Genomic DNA, 20,774 nt, shown 5'->3' on the forward strand with positions numbered 1-20,774 from the left:
ACTCAATAAACTCTTAACTTATTTGATACCAGTAATTTAGATACCGGTAATTTCATTCATTTTTTCGTGCTCTAATTTTATTTATCTAATTATTTTATTATAAAAATATATAATTCTAAGACTGAGATCTTATTGAATATGCACATAAATATCTTTCAATTAATGGGAAAGAATGGATTCGAATTCATGTTAAAACACCACCACTAATGGATAAAATATTCAATATCCATTTATTATAAAATCTTAGAATTTTTTTTAAAAAGATTTTCCATAGAACTGAAGGGGTGAACCTACTACTAACTGTTTGGGCAATTCCTTTTTTTTTTTCCCTAAACTATTTGGACAATTCTAAGAATCAACAATCACTGCAGAAAATCAAAATTCAATATCATATATTCATATGTAATTAGCAATAATTTCTAAGAGTTCATCCCTAGATTATGGTTGATTATACAAGATGTACAGTAGCAAATTTCCAAAATAAGCCTGCCTAAAGGGTGAGGGTAGCCTTACAAGAAGATCTATTGTGTCCAGGTTCTTTGCATCTCGAACAAGTGACCGTTCTTTTATCCGGATCCGATGTTTTAATCTGTTCCTTACTCTGTTGATTCTGTGCAGGAGGAAGCACCTGCACAGAACTTGAATCACCCTCTTCTTTTTTCATTTGTGCACCAATGCCAGGAATAGGATTTATGGATTCTAAATATGTCAGCCGGTAACTCTCAACTGTGAAGTGCCTAGAACAGTAGTCGTACAAGCTCATTCCGGCAGAGTTGAAAACAGCAATAGCATGGCGACAAGGCAGCCCCTTTTGCGTCCATTCTAAGCATGTACATTCCCATTTCTCAATATTCACGACGTGAGTAGAATCATCATGAACCTCAAATAATGTATTGGAGGAGATAAACACTCTAAGACCATGAGCTCTCAAGGCTGCTTCTTGTATCCTTCTCTCTTTGGATGGTGTCAGTGTCATCGTCCATGTACTGGACTCTTTCTGACGAGTATTTATCAGTTTAACCATCATGTCCATCAATGCTCCTATCTTCTGCATTATTGTCGATTCTCTTACTTCATCGACCAGCTTGCTGTATGGTTCTGCCACATTGTGAATAATATAGTTGTATGGTTCCCCTTTAAATGACAAACTAGTAAAATGATCTGGTGCACTCTGCATAATCCAATCATAAGCATTCTCAGAAATCTGTTTGATTTCCTCAGTGAGCTTCTTGAAACTGCTGGATCGAAGTGCACGTGCTGCAGCCAAAAATTTTCCAGGTAAAACACCTCTTCCTTCTCCATGAAATGGACCCTTCAAGCTCCTCTTGAAACTTTCTAAAAGATGATACATGGAATAACCATGGTGAGCATTCTCAAATACCGCTTGCACTAACTTATTTAGTCCCTTTTCCCTCTCTAAGACAAAAGTTAAAGGTCGGGATATTGAGACCGCAGATTTCAGTTGCTCCAGAAACCAAAGCCAGTTGTCATCATTTTCTCCATCAACTATGGCCAGTGCAACTAGAAAGAATCCATCATCTGCATCAACTGCAGTAGCTGTCAACAAGCTTTCTTGGTACTTGGATTTCAAAGACGTGGAATTGAGAAAAAGAATGGGACGGCAAAAAATCAGGAAGCTCTGTGTACAGGAATGAAAAGAAATAAAAAGGCGTTGCAGTTCTTTCTCATCATTAGTCACCAGCTTGACAGAACTACCAGGATTTGTCTCCATCAACTTTTCGCAGAACCAGGGCAACCGATTATATGACTCTTTATATGAACCCTGAAGTTGCTCCCGTGCGTCCTCCATCCCACGCCTTACTTGTGTATACTTCAGTTTGATTCCGAAGTCCTGTGAAATGCTTTTAGCAATATCATTGGGTTTGTGATGTGGGGAATCTCGTAACTTATACTTTATAACACTTGCCAACAAATTCTTTGCTGGATGAGCATTTTTCCAAGACTCCCCTCCACAACTATGTAAATTGTTGAACTTTTTTATCCTAAATGTCTGAGAAGCAGGAACCCAAGATGCATGTACAGTCCAAGAACAGCCTTCATCAGCACATATGCCACTTGCACGATTAGTGTCGTTCTTTTTTAGCTTATAAACAAAGCGGTGAGCTACAGCATACTTTTGCAGTGCCTCCCGGAACTCTTTAACACATTTGAAATCCTGACCTACGCCAGTTATGCAATCTTTCCATGAGGCAACTAATTTTTCGGGTAAATCATCATCACAGAAAGCAACAGTAGTTAGACTGTCACCATCAGTTCCATGAATAGCATCTCCTTCGCCTTCTATCTTGTCGTTGACAGTTAAAGTAGAATGATCTTTCATATTTTTCTTCCGCTGTCTTTCTCCCCCATCATTATCGCTAACTGCAACTATAGTCGGACCATGGACACCAATCATCCATGAGGCAGTGCGCCGCCGTTTCTTCACAGTATCTGCTGGACTGCTATCCATATCAAAACCAGCTGAACTCTGGGCACCATCAACTGCAGTAACTAAACGTGGCTTGTAATCAGAATCATTGTCAGCTTCATTTTCAGAGGACAGGGGTGAGACTGGACATGATTGACTGCGGTTTGAGCTGTCTACATTTTTTTCATCCGTTGCTGAAGAATTGATCGGGACATCAACAAGTCGGGTAGCATCATCAGGTACACTGTTCTTACGGGAATCCAAAGGTTTGCCATCACGGACAACTGTATTAGCAGCAACTGAGGGTGTGGAAACATGATTTACTGTTTCAGCCAGCTTCAAACCACTATCCCTGCAGATATCATTCACATATTGATACACAAAAATTTTTAAAAAAAATTTAAATACACATGCCAAGTGCCACAGAATCCATGAATTGAAAGTACAGCTACAAAATGCGGGAGAAAAAAAATAGAAAAAGAAATGGTAAAAAAACAACAAAAATTCAATTTTCAATCCGCGTGGTTTGATAATAACACATGGGAATCATACGGCAAACTTCAGAATGCGATGTTTGAACTTTGAAGAATATGAAATGAGATGTACAACAGTCACTTGCCTGCTAGAGTGTGCTTTTATCACAGTGGGGTCAAATCCTTTTTGTCCATCAACAAAAATATCAGCGGTGACTGAATTCACGTGAAAGCCAATCATTCTCTTTAGATCTTTGTCATTTCTCAATGTGATGAGATTTCTCTTGTTTCCTGGGAGGAAATACTTGATAGAAATTGTTTTATGATCTAAATTAGACATTTCAGCTAGTTTTAATTTGAGATCATCAAACAAAGTTCCATGGCTGATATTCACAGCATTTGCTTCTCCCCCCTCATATAACAAGGTGCCATCACCATTGGTTATTAACTCACCACCAGACTGGCATATCAGTATAAGCTTTCCTTTCGCCATTATGTGTATCCTCAAAAAATCAAAGTATAAGATAAAAATAGAGGAACACCTTGTCCGTTGTTGAAAACACAACCCTGCTTGAAAATTTATTTGATGTTATGTATTAGTTCAAAATTCCTCACAAGCAACACACCCTATCGCCAACAAAAAACAAGGAAACAGAAAATGAATAAAAATCACCCTCTTTCGTGCTTTCTTTGTTTAGGGGCATAGACAAAGTGTAAATTAAAAGTTGGGGAAAGTATCATAGTAGCAAAACTATGAGGAAAAGTAGCTTTCTCATTGACTTGAACGTGAACCACATCAAAAATTTTACAGCTGATGGCAAGTGAAAATGGTATATAGTATGATTCCAAATGGTGTGGAATGTATCTGCAGAGAAGAACGAGAATAAGTGATGACAACAAAGCCAATGAACAAAATTAAATAACAAATTAACAACATTTCTGGCACCTAAGCTGATCGTGAGAACTAGCACAATCATTCCACAGGTAAGAATTGTGCAGACCAAATTTATCCCTGGGATGGTAATTTTGAAAAGAAATTTAGGTAGCTCATGCAATCACAATGCCTTTGACATAACAACAAAATTGAAATGGCAAAAAATTCAGTTATTTTAGTATTACTTTATGTTGGAGGGAGGGGGAAGGGTGGAGATTGCGTGAGAGAACCCTCATTGCCAAGATCAACAACCAACTAAACCAAATACTAAATGTTATGACTTTTTATTTTAATCGATTTTTAGTATTATCCCGGGTTAAATTTACCATTAAGTTTGTTGTGTAGTTCCAATGTCTAGACATCAACAATTGTCTAAGGTAATTGTTTGTTTGTTTGTTTCTTTGTTTTACCAAGGTATTTATTTTTTAATGAGTTGTTTCTTGTTTTTCTACTTATACTAAGTCATGAGTGAGAAAAAAACATATCAATAGATATTTTAGAAATTTCCTTTCCATTTGCAATCTTCTCCTTGGGTCATTAGAATTGGTGCTGAAGCATGATCTTGGCCACTGGTCATGATGGAGGAATTGGAGGTGGAAAAACTTAGGGTTGGAAAGGTAGAGTCAGCTGCTGAAAGAATCACATGACAAACAAGTAACCTTACAAGAATTATCCAGTACGCCACTGCTAAGAATGTGAAATTTGAACAATGCAACAATGAAGGCTTTGTCCAGTTGGAACACATTTCAATATCATTGCTGATCATCTATGTTTGAAGCATTTATTGACAACGTCAATTCAGGAGTTAAATCTAATGTTAATGGCCATTGCTTTTCCTGTGGCCCATCTGCTCCAAAATTTTAAGAGCCCATACAAGAAACTCAAGTCGCACCAAATTACCATTCTATGTTTAGTTAGTCCAATGATCGAATGATATACAAGATTATGGCTAGGCAATGAACACAAACTCAAGTAAATGTATTGCAAGAAGCTCAAGGTGGGATTGTTGATGCTCATTGTGGGGTCAAAAAAACTTGAGATAATATCTTTTTAATGGAAAAATATGAAAAAGGAAATCAGTAGATTTTGTGACTGAATGCGGTTCTTGTCAGCGAAACAAGACTAATAATGCTGATTATGCTGCCATTTTGCATCCATTATCGATACCAAAGGAAATATGGTTTTTAATCTCCATGGATTTTGTCAAGGGGTTACTATCTAGGCTGCAAGGTAAGGAGGTTACTATGGTTGTTATGGATAGATTACACAAGTGTGCTCATTTTTTGACATTTGTCACACCCTCATACAGCTAAGATGTCTCTAAATTATTCTTTGACAATATCTACAAGTTACATGACTACCCAATATCCATTTTAGAATGCTACAGCTCTTGATTTTAAAATCTATTTTGGTAAAAAATTTTAACTCAATTGGGTTTGAATCTAATCAATTCATCATACCATCCTGAACTTGAAGGTCATACTCAAATAGCAAATAAATGCTTGGAACAGTACTTGAGATCTATGTGCACTGGCAAACCAAGAGACAGAGATTAGATGGTTGCCACCAGCTAAATGGTGGTATAATATTTTGTTTCATTTCTTTTCTAAGGTGACAACCTAGACTAAAGTAGACCTTGAAATTGGTGATTGTATGTGGGCCTATCTCAAGTAAAAGCCTTTTAAACAAACTTTTGTAGCCTAATCCTCCAATAGGTAGTTTTCTCCTTGATTTTATGGTCCCTACAAAGTGCTTTAGAAGATTGACCATGCGGCTTATCAACTTGAGTCCTTGACTTACCTTGTAATTGTAAAACTCATGCCGACTTTCATGTTTATTGCTCGAAATGGAAGTTGCTCCCATCTCAATCACACTTGCCTTTGATCCACGAATATCAAAGACTTTCAGTGGTCGGCAATCAGGTGGCGAAAAAGAACAATAAACCAGTTGTTCAGTGGCTCGTTCACTAGTCTAATTTGCTTCCTAAAGAAGCCACCTGGGAAGAAGCTTTGACGAATGAGTAAAACTTCCCGAATTTCAGCCTTGATCATCAGACTGTTAAACTAAGGAGAATGCCACCATGGCATTGCCACACCACAATAATTTTATCTTAGTTTACTTTTAATACCATCCTCATTCAAAAGTTGCTATCTTTTTTGTTGCTTCTTCCAATAACTTAGTTACGTTGTGTATTCCAATGTCAACATATCAACTATTTGCAATCTTATTTATCACTGTCTTCCAATGGTTTCTTGTTTTTACCTTTGCACAACGTTCTGTATTCACGATGGACATCACCAAAAAGAAAAAAAAAAAAAAAAAAAAAAGCAAAAAGAAAACAACAGAAATTTCAGAATTTTCCTTTTTCTATGGGCAACATTTCCCTCAAGACATCAGTCTAAATTCAATCACATCACCAAAAGCAACATCAGGACCATTTTAAATTCCACTTTTTGATATTAAAAGCTAGGCAGATTACTATTTGCAGCATGGATATGCGACGGGCCATAGCATACAAACATGAAATGTAGGCAGTTAAAGTTTGTGAATCCACCATATCAATCAGCGGCACTAGCAAACCCAAAAAAAAAAAAGTAAAAAAGAAGAGAAATTGGAACTCATAAATTTACAATTTACCTGATTAATGGTAGAGAGTGATGAGTGGAGGTTTGGGGAAGAGGGTGATGAGTGAAAAACCCTAAACATTGTGGGCTGATTTAGAATTTGCTGCGAATGAAAGATTGGGGGTACCATTCTTCTTAATTACAGAAAGTTGAAGGGTTAGAACTGAATTATGTGTATTTGTTGGGTTCTTTCGTTATTTCATTGAAGGGTCTCTCGTCCCATCTTCTTAGTTGGTCTAATTTTTGTAAATTTTGGTATTGAAATATTAAATAGTATATTAATTAATGGGTAATTCGCATTAATATTTTTACGGTTTTAGCCTTCTGTTTTTGACATTCAACTTTTTTGTTTTTGACATTATCTCTCTTAAATTATAAGATAAATATATCTATTCTACTCTATATTGTTATATAATACTTCAACCTATTATACTAATCATTTTTTTTGTGTCAAATCAAACCAAAATTTCTTCTCATTTTATCCCTAAATTTAACAAACTCTTCTTTTATATTATATCTTAAATGACTAAATTATCTCCACTTTTCTCAAACATCCTTATCTCTTTTCATCTCTATCTCATTTTTCAAATGTCATCATTTATCAATTCTTATTAAATTATCAAATAATTGTTTACAACTTCTCTCTACTTTATATCAAAACTTCCATATTTTTTTCATAGTGATAATTTTTTACATTTTTTTAAAATAATTAAATTATCGAGCAGGTGAAAATCACGTGCGACGATTGTTAGTATTAAATCTATGAATTTGCCAAATCCAACTAAAATAATATGATTGATCAATTTATATTTCAAAAGTTTACATGTAAGGAAATTTAAAATCAATTTATTGGTTGAGTTTTTTTTAACATAATAATTAAAATATAGTATAATTTTAGTTTAGAAAAACCGACTATATAATGATTTTTAAGAAGAGAGATTGAAATTAAAATAATACAATAAATTTTCTTAAAAAATAATTGTCAATCGAACTATGTAATTAAATAAAAAGAAGACAAATCATTACGTTACCAAATTTAAATAGATTAACGTGCACTTGAGGAAATAAATTTAAAATCCGTGAATTTTGATTATAATTTTATTATTTTAAACAATACATCGAATCGTAAATCAGCTAAATGAAGATGAAATTGTAGTGAGAAACAATGCACGTCTAGTTGCTCAAGGATATATACATGCAAGAAGAAAGAATAAACTAAGATGAAACTTATGCACCATTAACAATATTGGAAGCCGTCCGCGTGTTTCTTGTCGCCTCTTACAAAAATTTCAAAATCTAATCAAATGGATGTTAAGAGTGCTTTCCTCAACAACCAACTGCGAGAAGAAGTTTTTGTGGAACAACTCATATGCTTTGTTAACCACTTATTCTCCTATCATCTATATCACCTTAACAAAGCTCTATATGGACTGAAACAAGATCCAAGAGCTTAGTATGAACTCTTACTAAATTTCTTTTCGAACACGTGTAGTGACCCAACCTAGATCACCTACTAACTAGCAGTTTTATGCATTCAATTAGCTTAATATAAAAACACTTAAGAAAATAATAGAGTTTATTGCGAAAACATAAAAACTCAGTACAATAGAAACCAACTGAATACAATCGGTACTAAAAACCCAAATGTATTTTTTCATATATTTACAACATAAAATTGACTCCAGGTAGAGCTGTTAGACGGGCCAACCCATGGCGGGGTGGGCCGGCCCACCAAAAACCACCTTTTGGCGGGTCGATGGAGGGCCGGCTCACCATCCCGACGGACTGAAAATCCTCAACCCAACCCAAGGTGGGTTGTGAGTTAGGCGGACCGACCCGCGGGTTGGCTCACTGTAAATAAAAATAAAAAAAATCATTATAATTAATTACAAATTTCATTTCATAAATAAATATTAATAGAAACATATTAATAAAAAAATTTAATTATTTATTTCATACGTGTAAATTTTATATAAAGTAATTAATACAAAAAAAAATTCACAACTTTCATTAAAAAATACATATATCACAATAAAAATTAAAATAAAATAATAATTCTCCAGGCCCGCGGGCCAACCTGCGTGGGTCGCCCACCTAGGACCACCTTTAGTTGGGGTTGAAAAAATTTCAACCCAATCCACTTAAATTGTGTGGCGGGGCGGGCCGACCCAACGGGTCTAACCCAATTTGACGGCTCTAACTGCAGGCAATATAACTCCCCACTAGCTCGTGGCCCTGCTCTAACCCTGCATCTAACTGTGGAATGAGGTGTCCAAGATAACACCATGAACATGGGCTACTGAGCCCAGTACGTAAATATGAGTACACAAACTAATATGATGCATGCAGTGTGAGATGACTGGGTGACTAGTCAACTACCACATCCTGCTCAGACTAGGCGACAATGATTACGTAACACCATCTAAAAATCTGACCACGGGGTGACTCACATACTCATCTAGATCACCGTAGTATCAGTCTCCGCTCGTTGCAATAACTTTCAGTATCAGACAGTATAAACAGGTGTAGGACTAAGCGATCCTACGAGAAATGCTATATCGAAGGAGATACGACTCAAGTGTATGTGCACATGCAGCATGTATAAAAATCAGTAAAACATATATCATGGCAGATAAATGCAATATCTAAGCATGCATACTTAGCCGACAATCTCAGTCAGTACTTATTTACCTCTAGGTGGTAGATCAAGTCTAATCAGAGTCTAGGTTCTAAACCTACAGTCAAGTAATTATCATATCACTAATCATGTTCTAAAAAACATTAACTAAGCTAACAGATACTCCTATAGTTTAAATAGGATTTTCGGACCATATTTCCGTCCGTCGTTAAAACTGCAGCCTTGGACTCCTATATATATGCGGAGTTCGGAAGCTCATAATTCTGCATGCCCGACACGTATCTGGGTGTCTAGGTTCGGACGCTCTGAACCCATGTTCGGATCTTCTGAACCCTGCATGCAATTGCTGAGTCACAATTGTTCGGACACCTCATTAACAAGTGGCTTGGACTGGGATCAGAATTTTCGATCATGGGTTCGGAATTTCTGAGCTTTCGAACCAATCATGCACACTTTGTTGCTTCTGAAGTGGGGGTGTGGACCTTACAAACTGCCCTGTTTACGAACTTAACAAGGGTCCGGTCCGATACTTCCGAACAATGGTTCGGATCTTCCGAACTCTCCGGTGGTTCTGAAGCCTACAGGACACTTCCGAACTCTCCGATGGTTCAGTTGTCGAAAACTCAACCGACAACTGAACCAGTTGAGGAAGTGTCACTGTTGAATGTTGACTCAATCTTAAAAACAATCACTCGGGACATAAAAAAAAAGTGACTGAGGGCAGTAGTCAAGGTGGTTTTGATAATCAATTCGAAGTCGAGATAGAAGATGCATCTATGAATAATGAAATTCCAAATACTGAAGTTGAAATGGAACTTGATGTTCCTGAAATCCCTGAACATAGAGTCTGAGATAGAGACTGAGATTCTTGAAGATAGAGCAGAGATGGAGGTAGAAACCAAGCTCCCTGAGATAGGGAAGGAAACTAAGAATTCAAAAACGAAGGTTCATGTTTCAGAAACTGAAAAGAACTCGAGACTGAGAGTGAGACCCAAGAACAGAGCAAGTACCATAAGTTGAAGAAGAAACTGAAAAGAGACTAACACTGAGACTCAAGAACTGGAAACAGAGAAATAAACAAATAGTGAGTTGGAAGTAGAGGACAATGAGAAAAAAAAAAAGGAATGGAAATAGAAATTCTTGAGAAAGTGAATGATACTGAACAAAAAGAAACTGAACAGGAAAAAGAAACTAAGCCAGAAGGTGAGAAAATTGCACAACCAGAGACGAAGAGTGAACCTGACATTGAAAACAGAGAAGTTGAAAAGTTTTCAGTTGAACTCGAGTCTGATGAAGCTATCTCGAGCAAGGGAAAATCAGTGAGACTTCTAAACCAGTAACTGCCAAAGCTGGTTCAAGTAGGATTCCTCTCACTTTGACAGAAACTGAAGCTCGTCACGATTTTGAATTACCATCAAATCTTGAAGATCATTTGATAGAGCAAATCGAACAAGTCTTGTCATTCCATGACAACCACCTAATTGAAGACTAGCTAGGGATGGCAACGGGGCGGGTTTGGGCAAACCCGAGACCCGCCCCGCCCAGTGGACCCGACGGGTTCAATCCGGGTGAGACTCGTTGGACCCGCCAAATTAAATATAATTTAAATTATATTAAATAAAATTTTAAATAAGTTAAAAAAATAACAAATAATTATTAAATTTATTTTTCAAATTTATATTAATAATATTTAAGATAAAAAAAATGTTTTACAAGTTAAAATATATCATTTTAATTTAAATAATAATTAATAACTAAGGAAAAATCATAGTACTATATTTTCATATTAAAAACATCATAATATATTAAAATTATTTAAATCCAAAAATATTATAAACTCAAATTAGGGATAAAGTATTGATTATGTAATATAAATAATATAATTATATATTGTTAATATATATACATATATAATTTATATTTATATTTAATATATATATTTTTTGGCGGGGCGGGTCCGGCCAAACCTGGGACCCGTCCCGGACCCGCATCTGGACCCGTTTGGTCGGGTCTAAACCCGTTCCGCCGGGCCGGGTTCAATGCGGGATCGAGTTTAGACCCGACCCATTGCCATCCATATTGAAGACGGGTGTTCAGCTCAATGATAAGAACATTTCCAAGCTAAAGAGAAAGAGTTACAACTGATCTTTTAAGTCCATCCAGACAAGTGCACTCCCTATTCAATTCAATGGAATCACTAAGTACTCAACCTCTCATAAGGCAGCCTCACATGAAACTTTATCCAAGATGATTGAAACTATTGAGACAAAATTTGATAAATATCAATCCATGATATCTTCTAAAATGGACTCCTTAGATGAACATGTAGCTGCCCTTGTTAGCACCCTCCAAAGTCAATCCGCAACCCCTGCTGGTGTTGACAAAAAGGGAGAAGAACAACCTAAGAAACCATATAGCAACAGTTCAAGAGCCGAACCAAGAGGTCATCAGGGCCATAATAGTTCAAGAACTGATCAGTCTAAGCCATCATGGCAGAGGCCATCAAGGCCACAACAGAAGATAGATGACTTTTTCTTATTTTATCTACTATTTATATCAGTCATCTTATTCTATCAGAATTTATCAGAATTCACTTTCAGTTATGACAGAAATTTTACGTCTATAAGTTATTTCAGTCATCTGTTGTGGGGACCTCGGGTTGCTAATCTCATCTTAGGACAATTAAGAATTAATAAAACAATTAATCAAGTCTTAAAATAATATTCAAACCAAGAGCTAAATTTTTTTTAAAAATATAGCACCTCGCTCGATCGGGCAAATTCAGTCGATCGAGCGAGCTAGGAGTTCAAAATCTCGGGTCTGAAATATTTTTGGCCTCGCTCGATCGGTGGAACTCATCCGATCGAGCGAGCTCAAAATTCCAATTCTCTGTTTTGAAAATTTAAAGGCCGCGCTCGATCGGTGGAGTTCACCCGATCGAGCGGGCACCCTCTCCAGAAAATCTGCAGAACAATTTTTTTGCTGTCAAAACTTGGAACATTCAATCCAAATCACCAACTCAAATCATGGTTCATAAAATCAGGAAACATGCATATATTGATAATACCAAGTATCAAGCATAAATCCATGCTTTTCTTATATCAAACGGCACATTACAAAGACATTAACCACAAGCTAAACAAAGTATCAAAATGTGTACTTCAAGTTTTAAGTTTCATAACAAGTTTGATGCTATCTAAGGTACATTATTTCAGCTAAAACCCGAGTTCTCACGTGCTAAAATCTTTCCCGAGCTGGCAATGACGTCTCTGATTAACTCCTTCCCCCTCTGTTGCCATGCACACATACAAAACAAAGCAACAACCGGATAAACTCCGGTGAGAAATCATTCTCAGTATAATCGACATATAAAGCGTTAAATAAATCATATCGACTCTAATCATAATCGACTCAACAATAGAGTAAATAACGCATATATCAATCAAGAATTGATTCATATAATGTCGTTACCATCAAGATTCGTAACCGATCTTGATATGGATATCCATCTATCGTAGTCGTCTCAGACTAGAAAATAAGATCGCCTCAGATCTTGGCATAAAATCAATTCAATATAATATCATATCGTAATCATATCGACTCAAACTCAAAGATCCACTACTTGAGATGGATCGACAACATCAAAATCAAATCTAAAAGATAAACAAGTATGTGATTTTAACGGGACAACTCAAGAAGCTTCATTCTCGAGTTTCAAATCCCTGATTCGCGATGTCATCTTATACCTTCTGGTTTTCTCGGTTTTGAAAGCTTAAAATCTGTAACATAACATCAAAACATTCATATCAAACATCGTTCAAATCTATCATTTCAAAATCAATTCAAAATCATCAATAGATCTTCAATCAAAATCACTTCAACCTCAACTTCTTCTTCTTCGGTTCGAATTCAAGTTCTTGAGTCGTTAGCCTTCAAACCAGTATGAAATTGAAGAATAAAAATACTACAACGTCAACAACATCTCTAAGAACGTCTCAGCTCAATCATCGGCTATTAAAATGGTCTCAAAACACGAATCGACAGCGTAGCGACTGAAAATCGGTAACCGACAAAATATCGAAATCAATATCAATCTCATATACTTCAAATCAACATGTAGCAGCAAGATAACATCATATATCCTCATATCAGCAGCTATAATCATCAACTATAAGCTGGAATTCATGATTATATATAAATAAGATAAACTCTTCGATCCGGTTGCAAATATATCGCGCATATAAACCTCAAGAACATACATAGAGCATAAAATCTTATCTCTGCCGAAATAAGTATAAACTTACACTAGATCGAAGCCCTTGTCGCAAGAATTCCAGAACTATTTTCGGAATCAAAATTGGACGATCGGATCAAAAGTTACGGCGATTTGAAAATCGAAATATCAAAGAAAAAAAGAAGATCTCGGCTTCTCTACTCTATTTTTCTGAATTCCTTATGACATATACACGTATACATGCTGATAATCTCATAATAATTCTGATAACTTCAATCAATATTGCAATTTAGTCCCTGAAACTTCAAAAATTGCAATTCAGTCCTCGACCCTTATTTTAATTCAATTTCAATCCTAAATAATTTAAGAATATTAGAATTTAAATCAAAACTCTAAATATTCCCAAATTAAATATACTCGGATTAAAATTAAATAAGTTCGGATTAAATCAAATAATCCTGGTTTTAAATTAAATAATTTCGGGCCTTACATTTATCCCCCACTAAGACATGAGTTCGTCCTCGAATTCATAAACAGTATAGATATACAGTCTGAATACTAATAAGAAGAAAGAATAACAGAAAACTGAATAAGAACTCGCATCAGTGGAATAGATAGGGAAATCTCTGCCTCATGTCTTCTTCGACTTCCCATGTAGCCTCTTCAACTCCGTGCCGACTCCATTGAATCTTCACCAATGGAATGGTCTTGTTTCGGAGTTGCTTTTCCTTTTGATCAAGTATTTGAATCGATCTTTCAAAATAGCTAAGAGTTTCATCCAATTTAGCTTCATCAGGTTGTAAGATATAAGATTCATCAGGTTGATACTTCCTCAGCATCGAAACATGAAAGACATCATGAATACCAGAAAAATATGGAGGCAATGCAAGTCGATAAGCTAGATCGTCTATCTTCTCCAGAATCTCATACGACCCAATAAAGCGTGAAGATAACTTCCCTTGCTTGCCAAATCGTATAGTACCCCTGAAAGGTGAAATTTTCAAGAATACTCTATCTTCCTGTTCAAAATATAACGGTCGTCGTCTGATATTCGCATATCTGGTCTTTCTGTGCTGCGTTGTTCTCATTCTCTGCTGAATTAACTTCACCTTCTCAGTCATCTGTCTGATCATATTCGGTTCCAACTCAGGTACCTCTGATATATCATCCCAATACAATGGCGATCGACACTTCTTTCCATACAGCGCTTCAAATGGAGTTATCTCTATACTTGTCTGATATATGTTGTTATATGAAAATTTCACAAGTGGTATGAAATCTTGCCATGTAGTACCAAAACCAAGTACCACAGCTCTAAGCATATCCTCAATAGTCTGAATGGTTCGTTCAGGTTGTCCGTCAGTTTGAGGATGATAAGCGGTACTCAAATGTAAATGCGTACCTAGAGCTTGCTGTAGGCTATGCCAAAAGTGCGAAGTAAATATAGGATCACGATCAAATACAATCGACTTTGGCACACCATGTAATCGTACCACTTCTCGAACATATAAATCTGCCATTTGATCATGACGATAAGTCATTCGGTATGGAATAAAACATTCAGATTTTGTCAACCTGTCAATAATCACCCAAATCGCATCACATCCTTGAGATGATCGTGGTAACTTCGTCACAAAATCCATGGAAATGTGATCTCATTTCCATTCAGGAATAAATAGACTCTGTAATAAGCCACTTGGTTTCTTTCTCTTAGCCTTCACCTGTTGTCAGTTCAGACATTTTGATACAAATTCAGTCACATCAGACTTCATTTGCTTCCACCAGTACTGATTTTTCAAATCGTTGTACATTTTTCTTCCTCGAGGGTGAATACTGAATTGACTACAATGGGCTTCTTTCAAGATATTCTGTCTCAAATCTGAAAGATCGGGAACAACAATTCGATTATTCACATACAGAATATCATCATCACTAACCTTATACTCAGACTAATGTCCTGATCTGATCATTTCAATCGATTTCTGAACATTCAAATCAGATTTATGTGCTTTTTTAATTCGAATCAACAGTTCTGGCTCAACACTGATAGCACAAACTCTCATTGGTCTTCTATCTGTCTCAAATATTAATCCAGAAATACAACAATCTTCAATCAAATGAGATATACCTATAGTAGACAAGGATAAAACACATACCTTTTTACTTAGGGCATCAGCTGCTGCATTTAATTTTCCTGGATAATATTTGATTTCACAATCGAAATCTTTCAATAAATCGAGCCATCTTCTTTGTCTCATGTTCAGCTCAAATTGTGAAAACAGATACTTCAAACTTTTGTGATCAGAAAAGATTTCAAACTGCTCACCATATAAATAATGTCGCCAGATCTTTAATGCAAAGACAATAGCTGCAAATTCAAGATCATGAATTGGATATCTGACTTCATGTGGTTTCAGTTGTCGTGAGGCATACGCAACAACATGTTCTTTCTGCATCAAAACACATCCCAAACTCCGGTGAGAAGCATCGCAATAAATAACAAAATCATCAGTACCTGAAGAGATTGTCAAGACTGGCGCTGTAGTTAATCTTTTCTTCAGTTCAAGGAAACTCGATTCACATGCTTCAGACCAAACAAACAGTGCATTCTTCTGTGTAAGATGTGTAATAGGCTTCGCAATAGACGAGAATCTCTGATAAATCGACGATAATATCCGGCTAAGCCCATAAAACTTTGAATTTCTGGCACAGATGTCGGTCTCTGCCAATTGATCACAACTTCAACTTTACTCGGATCAACAGAAATACCATCTCCTGAAAATATATGACCAAGAAAAACAACTCTCTGCAACCAAAATTCACATTTTGATAACTTTGCGTACAATTTCTCTTCTCGTAAAGTTCTCAATACAGTTCTGAGATGGTCAGCATGTTCACACAAATTTTTAGAGTATATCAAAATATCATCGATAAAGATAATCACAAAGTCATCTAGATACTTCTGAAATACTCTATTAATCAATCCCATAAATACTGCTGGTGCATTCGTTAGACCAAAAGGCATGACTATGAATTCATAATGATCATACCTCGTTCGAAAAGCAGTCTTAGGGATATCTTCATCTCTTACCCTCAATTGATGATAACCGGATCTCAAATCAATCTTCGAATATACTGACGAACCCTGCAATTGATCAAACAAGTCATCGATTCTAGGTAAAGGATAGCGATTTTTTACCGTTGTTTTATTCAATTGCCGGTAGTCAATACATAACCTCATCGATCCGTCTTTCTTTCTGACAAACAAAACCGGAGCGCCCCAAGGAGAAACACTCGGTCTGATATAGCCTTTGGTTAAAAGATCTTCAAGCTGTTTTTTCAGTTCTTTCAATTCAATTGATGCCATACGGTAAGGTGCTTTCGATATCGGCTGTGTACCTGACATCAGTTATACTGAAGTCTACCTCTCGAAACGGAGGCAATCCCGGAATCTTGTCAGGAAAAACATCACCGAATTCACTAACCACTGGCAAGTCAGCCAATTTCGGGCTAGTCTTCAGTTTATCAACTGCATAAATCAGAAATCCTTCTGCCCCTTTCTGCAATAAATCAGTCATAGCAAGAACAGATACTAAATGAATTCTGGCTCGTGATCCCTTACCATAAAATTTCCACTCATAAGCCATATCAGGTCTGAATCTTACAATCTTCTGAAAACAGTTAACTGTAGCTATGTACTTGGTTAACATATCGATACCGATAATACAATCAAAATCAGATAAACCAAGAACAATACAGTCTAGCTCAATCTCATGACCCTCAAACTGCAATGTACAATTTCTTACAGACTTCACTGATATAATACATCTTCCCAAAGGTGATGTAAGAGACACGAAAGTAGCTAAGATTTCAACAGGAAATTCATGTAATGCAACAAATTGCTCAGAAATAAAGGTGTGTGATGCACTTCCAGAACCTCGCTGTGGACATACTCTCGCAAAATGACCCGGTTGTTGGCAAATGTGACAACTGTCAAACACTCCTCTGCACTGCTCATTGGTGTGACGTCCTCTACATTTAGAATAGTAGACATCAGAAGTACCGGATTTCTGTCCACCTCTAAACTGTCTCGGTCCACTGGAACTCGAAGAGCTACTACCTGATCGCTTAAACTGTTTGCTTTTTCCTTTAAAGAAATTCTTCTTACCACTACCGCTACCTCCAGCATCAAATCGAGGTGGTGGTAGAATCTGTGGCTGCTCTTGCCGTTGTTTCATTGGCTGTGGGACAAACTGTACTCCTCGTTGCCTCAGTATACCTACTTCAGCTCCTTTTGCACGATCAAGAGCATCAGCAAAATTATTCGGTCTTCCCAAATTTACAAGAGTGAACACATCTGGATTCAAGCCATTTATAAATTGATCGGCTTGAGCTTCATCACTTACAACAATATGAGGAGCGAACTTCAATAGGCTGGTGAACTTTGCAACATATTCTTCAATATTCATCTGGCCTTGTTGCAAACTTGCAAACTCCGCTCCTTTGTCCTTACGATAAGAAACGGGAAAGAACCGTTGATAGAAAGCAGTTTTAAATACAGCCCATATAATAACTGTACCTCGATTTTCAAACGCTTTCTTCGTCGCTACCCACCAATTCTTTGCAAGGCCATGTAATTGATGGATCACCAGTCTCACACGACGTTCATCTGTATAGTCAAGGGATTCAAATAACTGCTCGATATCCTCTAGTCAATTCTCACAATCCACAGCATTCTCAATTCCTTGTAATGTCGGTGGTTTGAAGGATTGAAATCGTTTCAGCAGTTTTTCCATCAGATTGGCATCACCACTCATCATATCAACAGAAGTACTACCCTGTCCTAGTTCAGGTGCTGTCACTGGTACCTGTGGTACTGTCTGTGCTGCATTAGTCTGCTCTGGCTGATTCACTGCCAAAGTGTCTAGTAGTCGGTGTTGGTCGGGGAGGCATATCTGATAATCAAACAGATTAGTGTACAATTCATTATCATATCATAACACAATTATGTTTCAGGCCCTCCTCTGATTAGCACTTTCATGCCTTCTCAAAAGATCGAATCTGATTCAGTCTCAGTCCAACATGCTTCCAATCATATCAGATAACAGATAGCATGCAATTCTTAAAGCTGTAAATCAATTAAGATAATAAACATGCTTCAAAAATAAATAAATCAGAATAGAAGACTCGATCTACCCCGCTCATCTATTCTTAGTCCGAGAAACTTAAGCTCTGATACCACCTGTTGTGGGAACCTCGGGTTGCTAATCTCATCTAAGGGCAATTAAGGATTAATAAAACAATTAATCAAGTTTTAAAATAATATTCAAACCAAGAGCTAATTTTTTTTTTTTAAATATAGCACCTCGCTCGATCGGGCAAATTCAGCCGATCGAGCGAGCTAGGAGTTCAAACTCTCGGGTCTGAAATATTTTTGGCCTCGCTCGATCGGTGGAACTCACCCGATCGAGCGAGCTCAAAATTCCAATTCTCTGTTTTGAAAATTTAAAGGCCGCGCTCGATTGGTGGAGTTCACCCGATCGAGCGGGCACCCTGTCCAGAAAATCTGCAGAACAATTTTTTTGCTGTCAAAACTTGGAACATTCAATCCAAATCACCAAGAACCAACTCAAATCATGGTTCATAAAATCAGGAAACATGCATATATTGATAATACCAAGTATCAAGCATAAATACATGTTTTTCTTACATCAAACGGAAACATTACAAAGACATTAACCACAAGCTACACAAAGTATCAAAATGTGTACTTCAAGTCTTAAGTTTCATAACAAGTTTGATGCTATCTAAGGTACATCATTTCAGCTAAAACCCGAGTTTTCACGTGCTAAACTCTTTCCCGAGCTGTCAATGAGGTCTCTGATTAGCTTCTGCCCTCTCTGTTGCCATGCACACATACAAAACAAAGCAACATCCGGATAAACTCCGGTGAGAAATCATTCTCAGTATAATCGACATATAAAGCGTTAAATAAATCATATCGACTCTAATCATAATCGACTCAATAATAGAGTAAATAACGCATATATCGATCAAGAATTGATTCATATAACGTCGTTGCCATCAAGATTCGTAACCGATCTTGATATAGATATCCATCTATCGTAGTCGTCTCAGACTAGAAAATAAGATCGCCTCAGATCTTGACATAGAATCAATTCAATATAATATCGTATCGTAATCATATCGACTCAAACTCAAAGATCCACTACCTGAGATGGATCGACAACATCAAAATCAAATCAAAAATATAAACAAGTATGTGATTTTAACGGAACAACTCAAGAAGTTTCATTCTCGGGTTTCAAATCCCTGACTCGCGATGTCATCTTATACCTTCTGGTTTTCTCGGTTTTGAACGCTTCAAATTTGAAACATAACATCAAAACATTTATATCAAACTTCGTTCAAATCTATAATTTCAAAATCAATTCAAAATATCAATAGATCTTCAATGAAAATCACTTCAACCTCAAATTCTTCTTCTTCGGTTCGAATTCAAGTTCTTGAGTCGTTAGCCTTCAAACCAGTCTGAAATTGAAGAATAAAAATACTACAACGTCAACAACATCTCTAAGAACGTCTCAGCTCAATCATCGGCTATTAAAACGGTCTCAAAACACGAATCGACAGCGTAGCGATTGAAAATCGATAACCGACAAAATATCGAAATAAATATCAATCTCATATACTTCAAATCAACATGTAGCAGCAAGATAACATCATATATCCTCATATCAGCAGCTATAATCATCAACTATAATCTGGAATTCATGATTATATACAAATAAGATAAACTCTTCGATCCGGTTGCGAATATATCGCGCATATAAACCTCAAGAACATACATAGAGCATAAAATCTGATCTCCGCCACATTTCAATCTTCAAACCATGCCGAAATAAGTAGAAACTTACACTAGATCGAAGCCCTCGTCACAAGGATTCCAGAAGTATTTTCGGAATCGAAATCGGACGATCGGATCAAAAGTTACGCGATTTGAAAATCGAAATATCAAAGAAAAAAAGAAGATCTCGGCTTCTCTGCTCTATTTTTCTGAATTCCTTATGACATATACACGTATACATGCTGATAATCTCATAATAATTCTGATAAATTCAATCAATATTGCAATTTAGTCCTTGAAACTTCAAAAATTGCAATTCAGTCTTCGGCCCTTATTTTAATTCAATTTCAATCCTAAATAATTTAAGAATATTAAAATTTAAATCAAAACTCTAAATATTCTCAAATTAAATATACTCGGATTAAAATTAAATAAGTTTGAATTAAATCAAATAATCTTGGTTTTAAATTAAATAATCACGAACCTTACATCTATTATTATCAGTTGAGTTTTGCCTAGAACAATGAATATATATGCATAAGTTTTTTCAACACCAAAAAGAGAAAAAATGTTGA

General features: G+C 36.3%; 1 protein-coding gene across 6 annotated transcripts; it reads right to left on the reverse strand.

Moving 5' to 3' along the window:
• Window positions 1–375: 375 nt before the first annotated feature.
• LOC140883202 (uncharacterized) lies at window positions 376–6,582 on the reverse strand. 6 transcript variants are annotated; one of them, XM_073289577.1, is made up of 5 exons: window positions 6,473–6,543; window positions 3,848–3,913; window positions 3,575–3,766; window positions 3,048–3,468; window positions 376–2,780 (listed from the first exon to the last, which is right to left on the reverse strand). In XM_073289577.1, exons 3-5 carry the CDS (start codon window positions 3,603–3,605, stop codon window positions 491–493), a joined length of 2,742 nt encoding a protein of 913 aa, XP_073145678.1. In that variant the 5' UTR covers window positions 3,606–3,766; window positions 3,848–3,913; window positions 6,473–6,543; the 3' UTR covers window positions 376–490. The 6 variants fall into 6 exon arrangements, with proteins under 6 accessions (XP_073145678.1, XP_073145677.1, XP_073145682.1 ...); XM_073289576.1 differs by lacking the exon at window positions 3,848–3,913 and having other exon boundaries at window positions 6,473–6,580; XM_073289581.1 differs by lacking the exons at window positions 3,575–3,766; window positions 3,848–3,913 and adding an exon at window positions 5,636–5,831 and having other exon boundaries at window positions 6,473–6,556.
• Between the last annotated feature and the right edge of the window lie 14,192 nt (window positions 6,583–20,774).

The sequence above is a fragment of the Henckelia pumila genome, chromosome 2 (assembly GCF_033568475.1).
Source record: "Henckelia pumila isolate YLH828 chromosome 2, ASM3356847v2, whole genome shotgun sequence".
NCBI classification, from domain to species: Eukaryota; Viridiplantae; Streptophyta; class Magnoliopsida; order Lamiales; family Gesneriaceae; genus Henckelia; species Henckelia pumila.

Bases quoted from the DNA above. Each gene is read 5' to 3' on its own strand.
- LOC140883202 (XM_073289576.1), bottom strand. From the start codon at position 3,605: ATGCCCCTAAACAAAGAAAGCACGAAAGAGG. The intron at 3,469-3,574 runs GTGATTTTTATT...ATTTTCAAGCAG, and splicing joins CAAAGAAAGCACGAAAGAGG to GGTTGTGTTTTCAACAACGG. The intron at 2,781-3,047 runs GCAAGTGACTGT...TGATATCTGCAG, and splicing joins ATAAAAGCACACTCTAGCAG to GGATAGTGGTTTGAAGCTGG.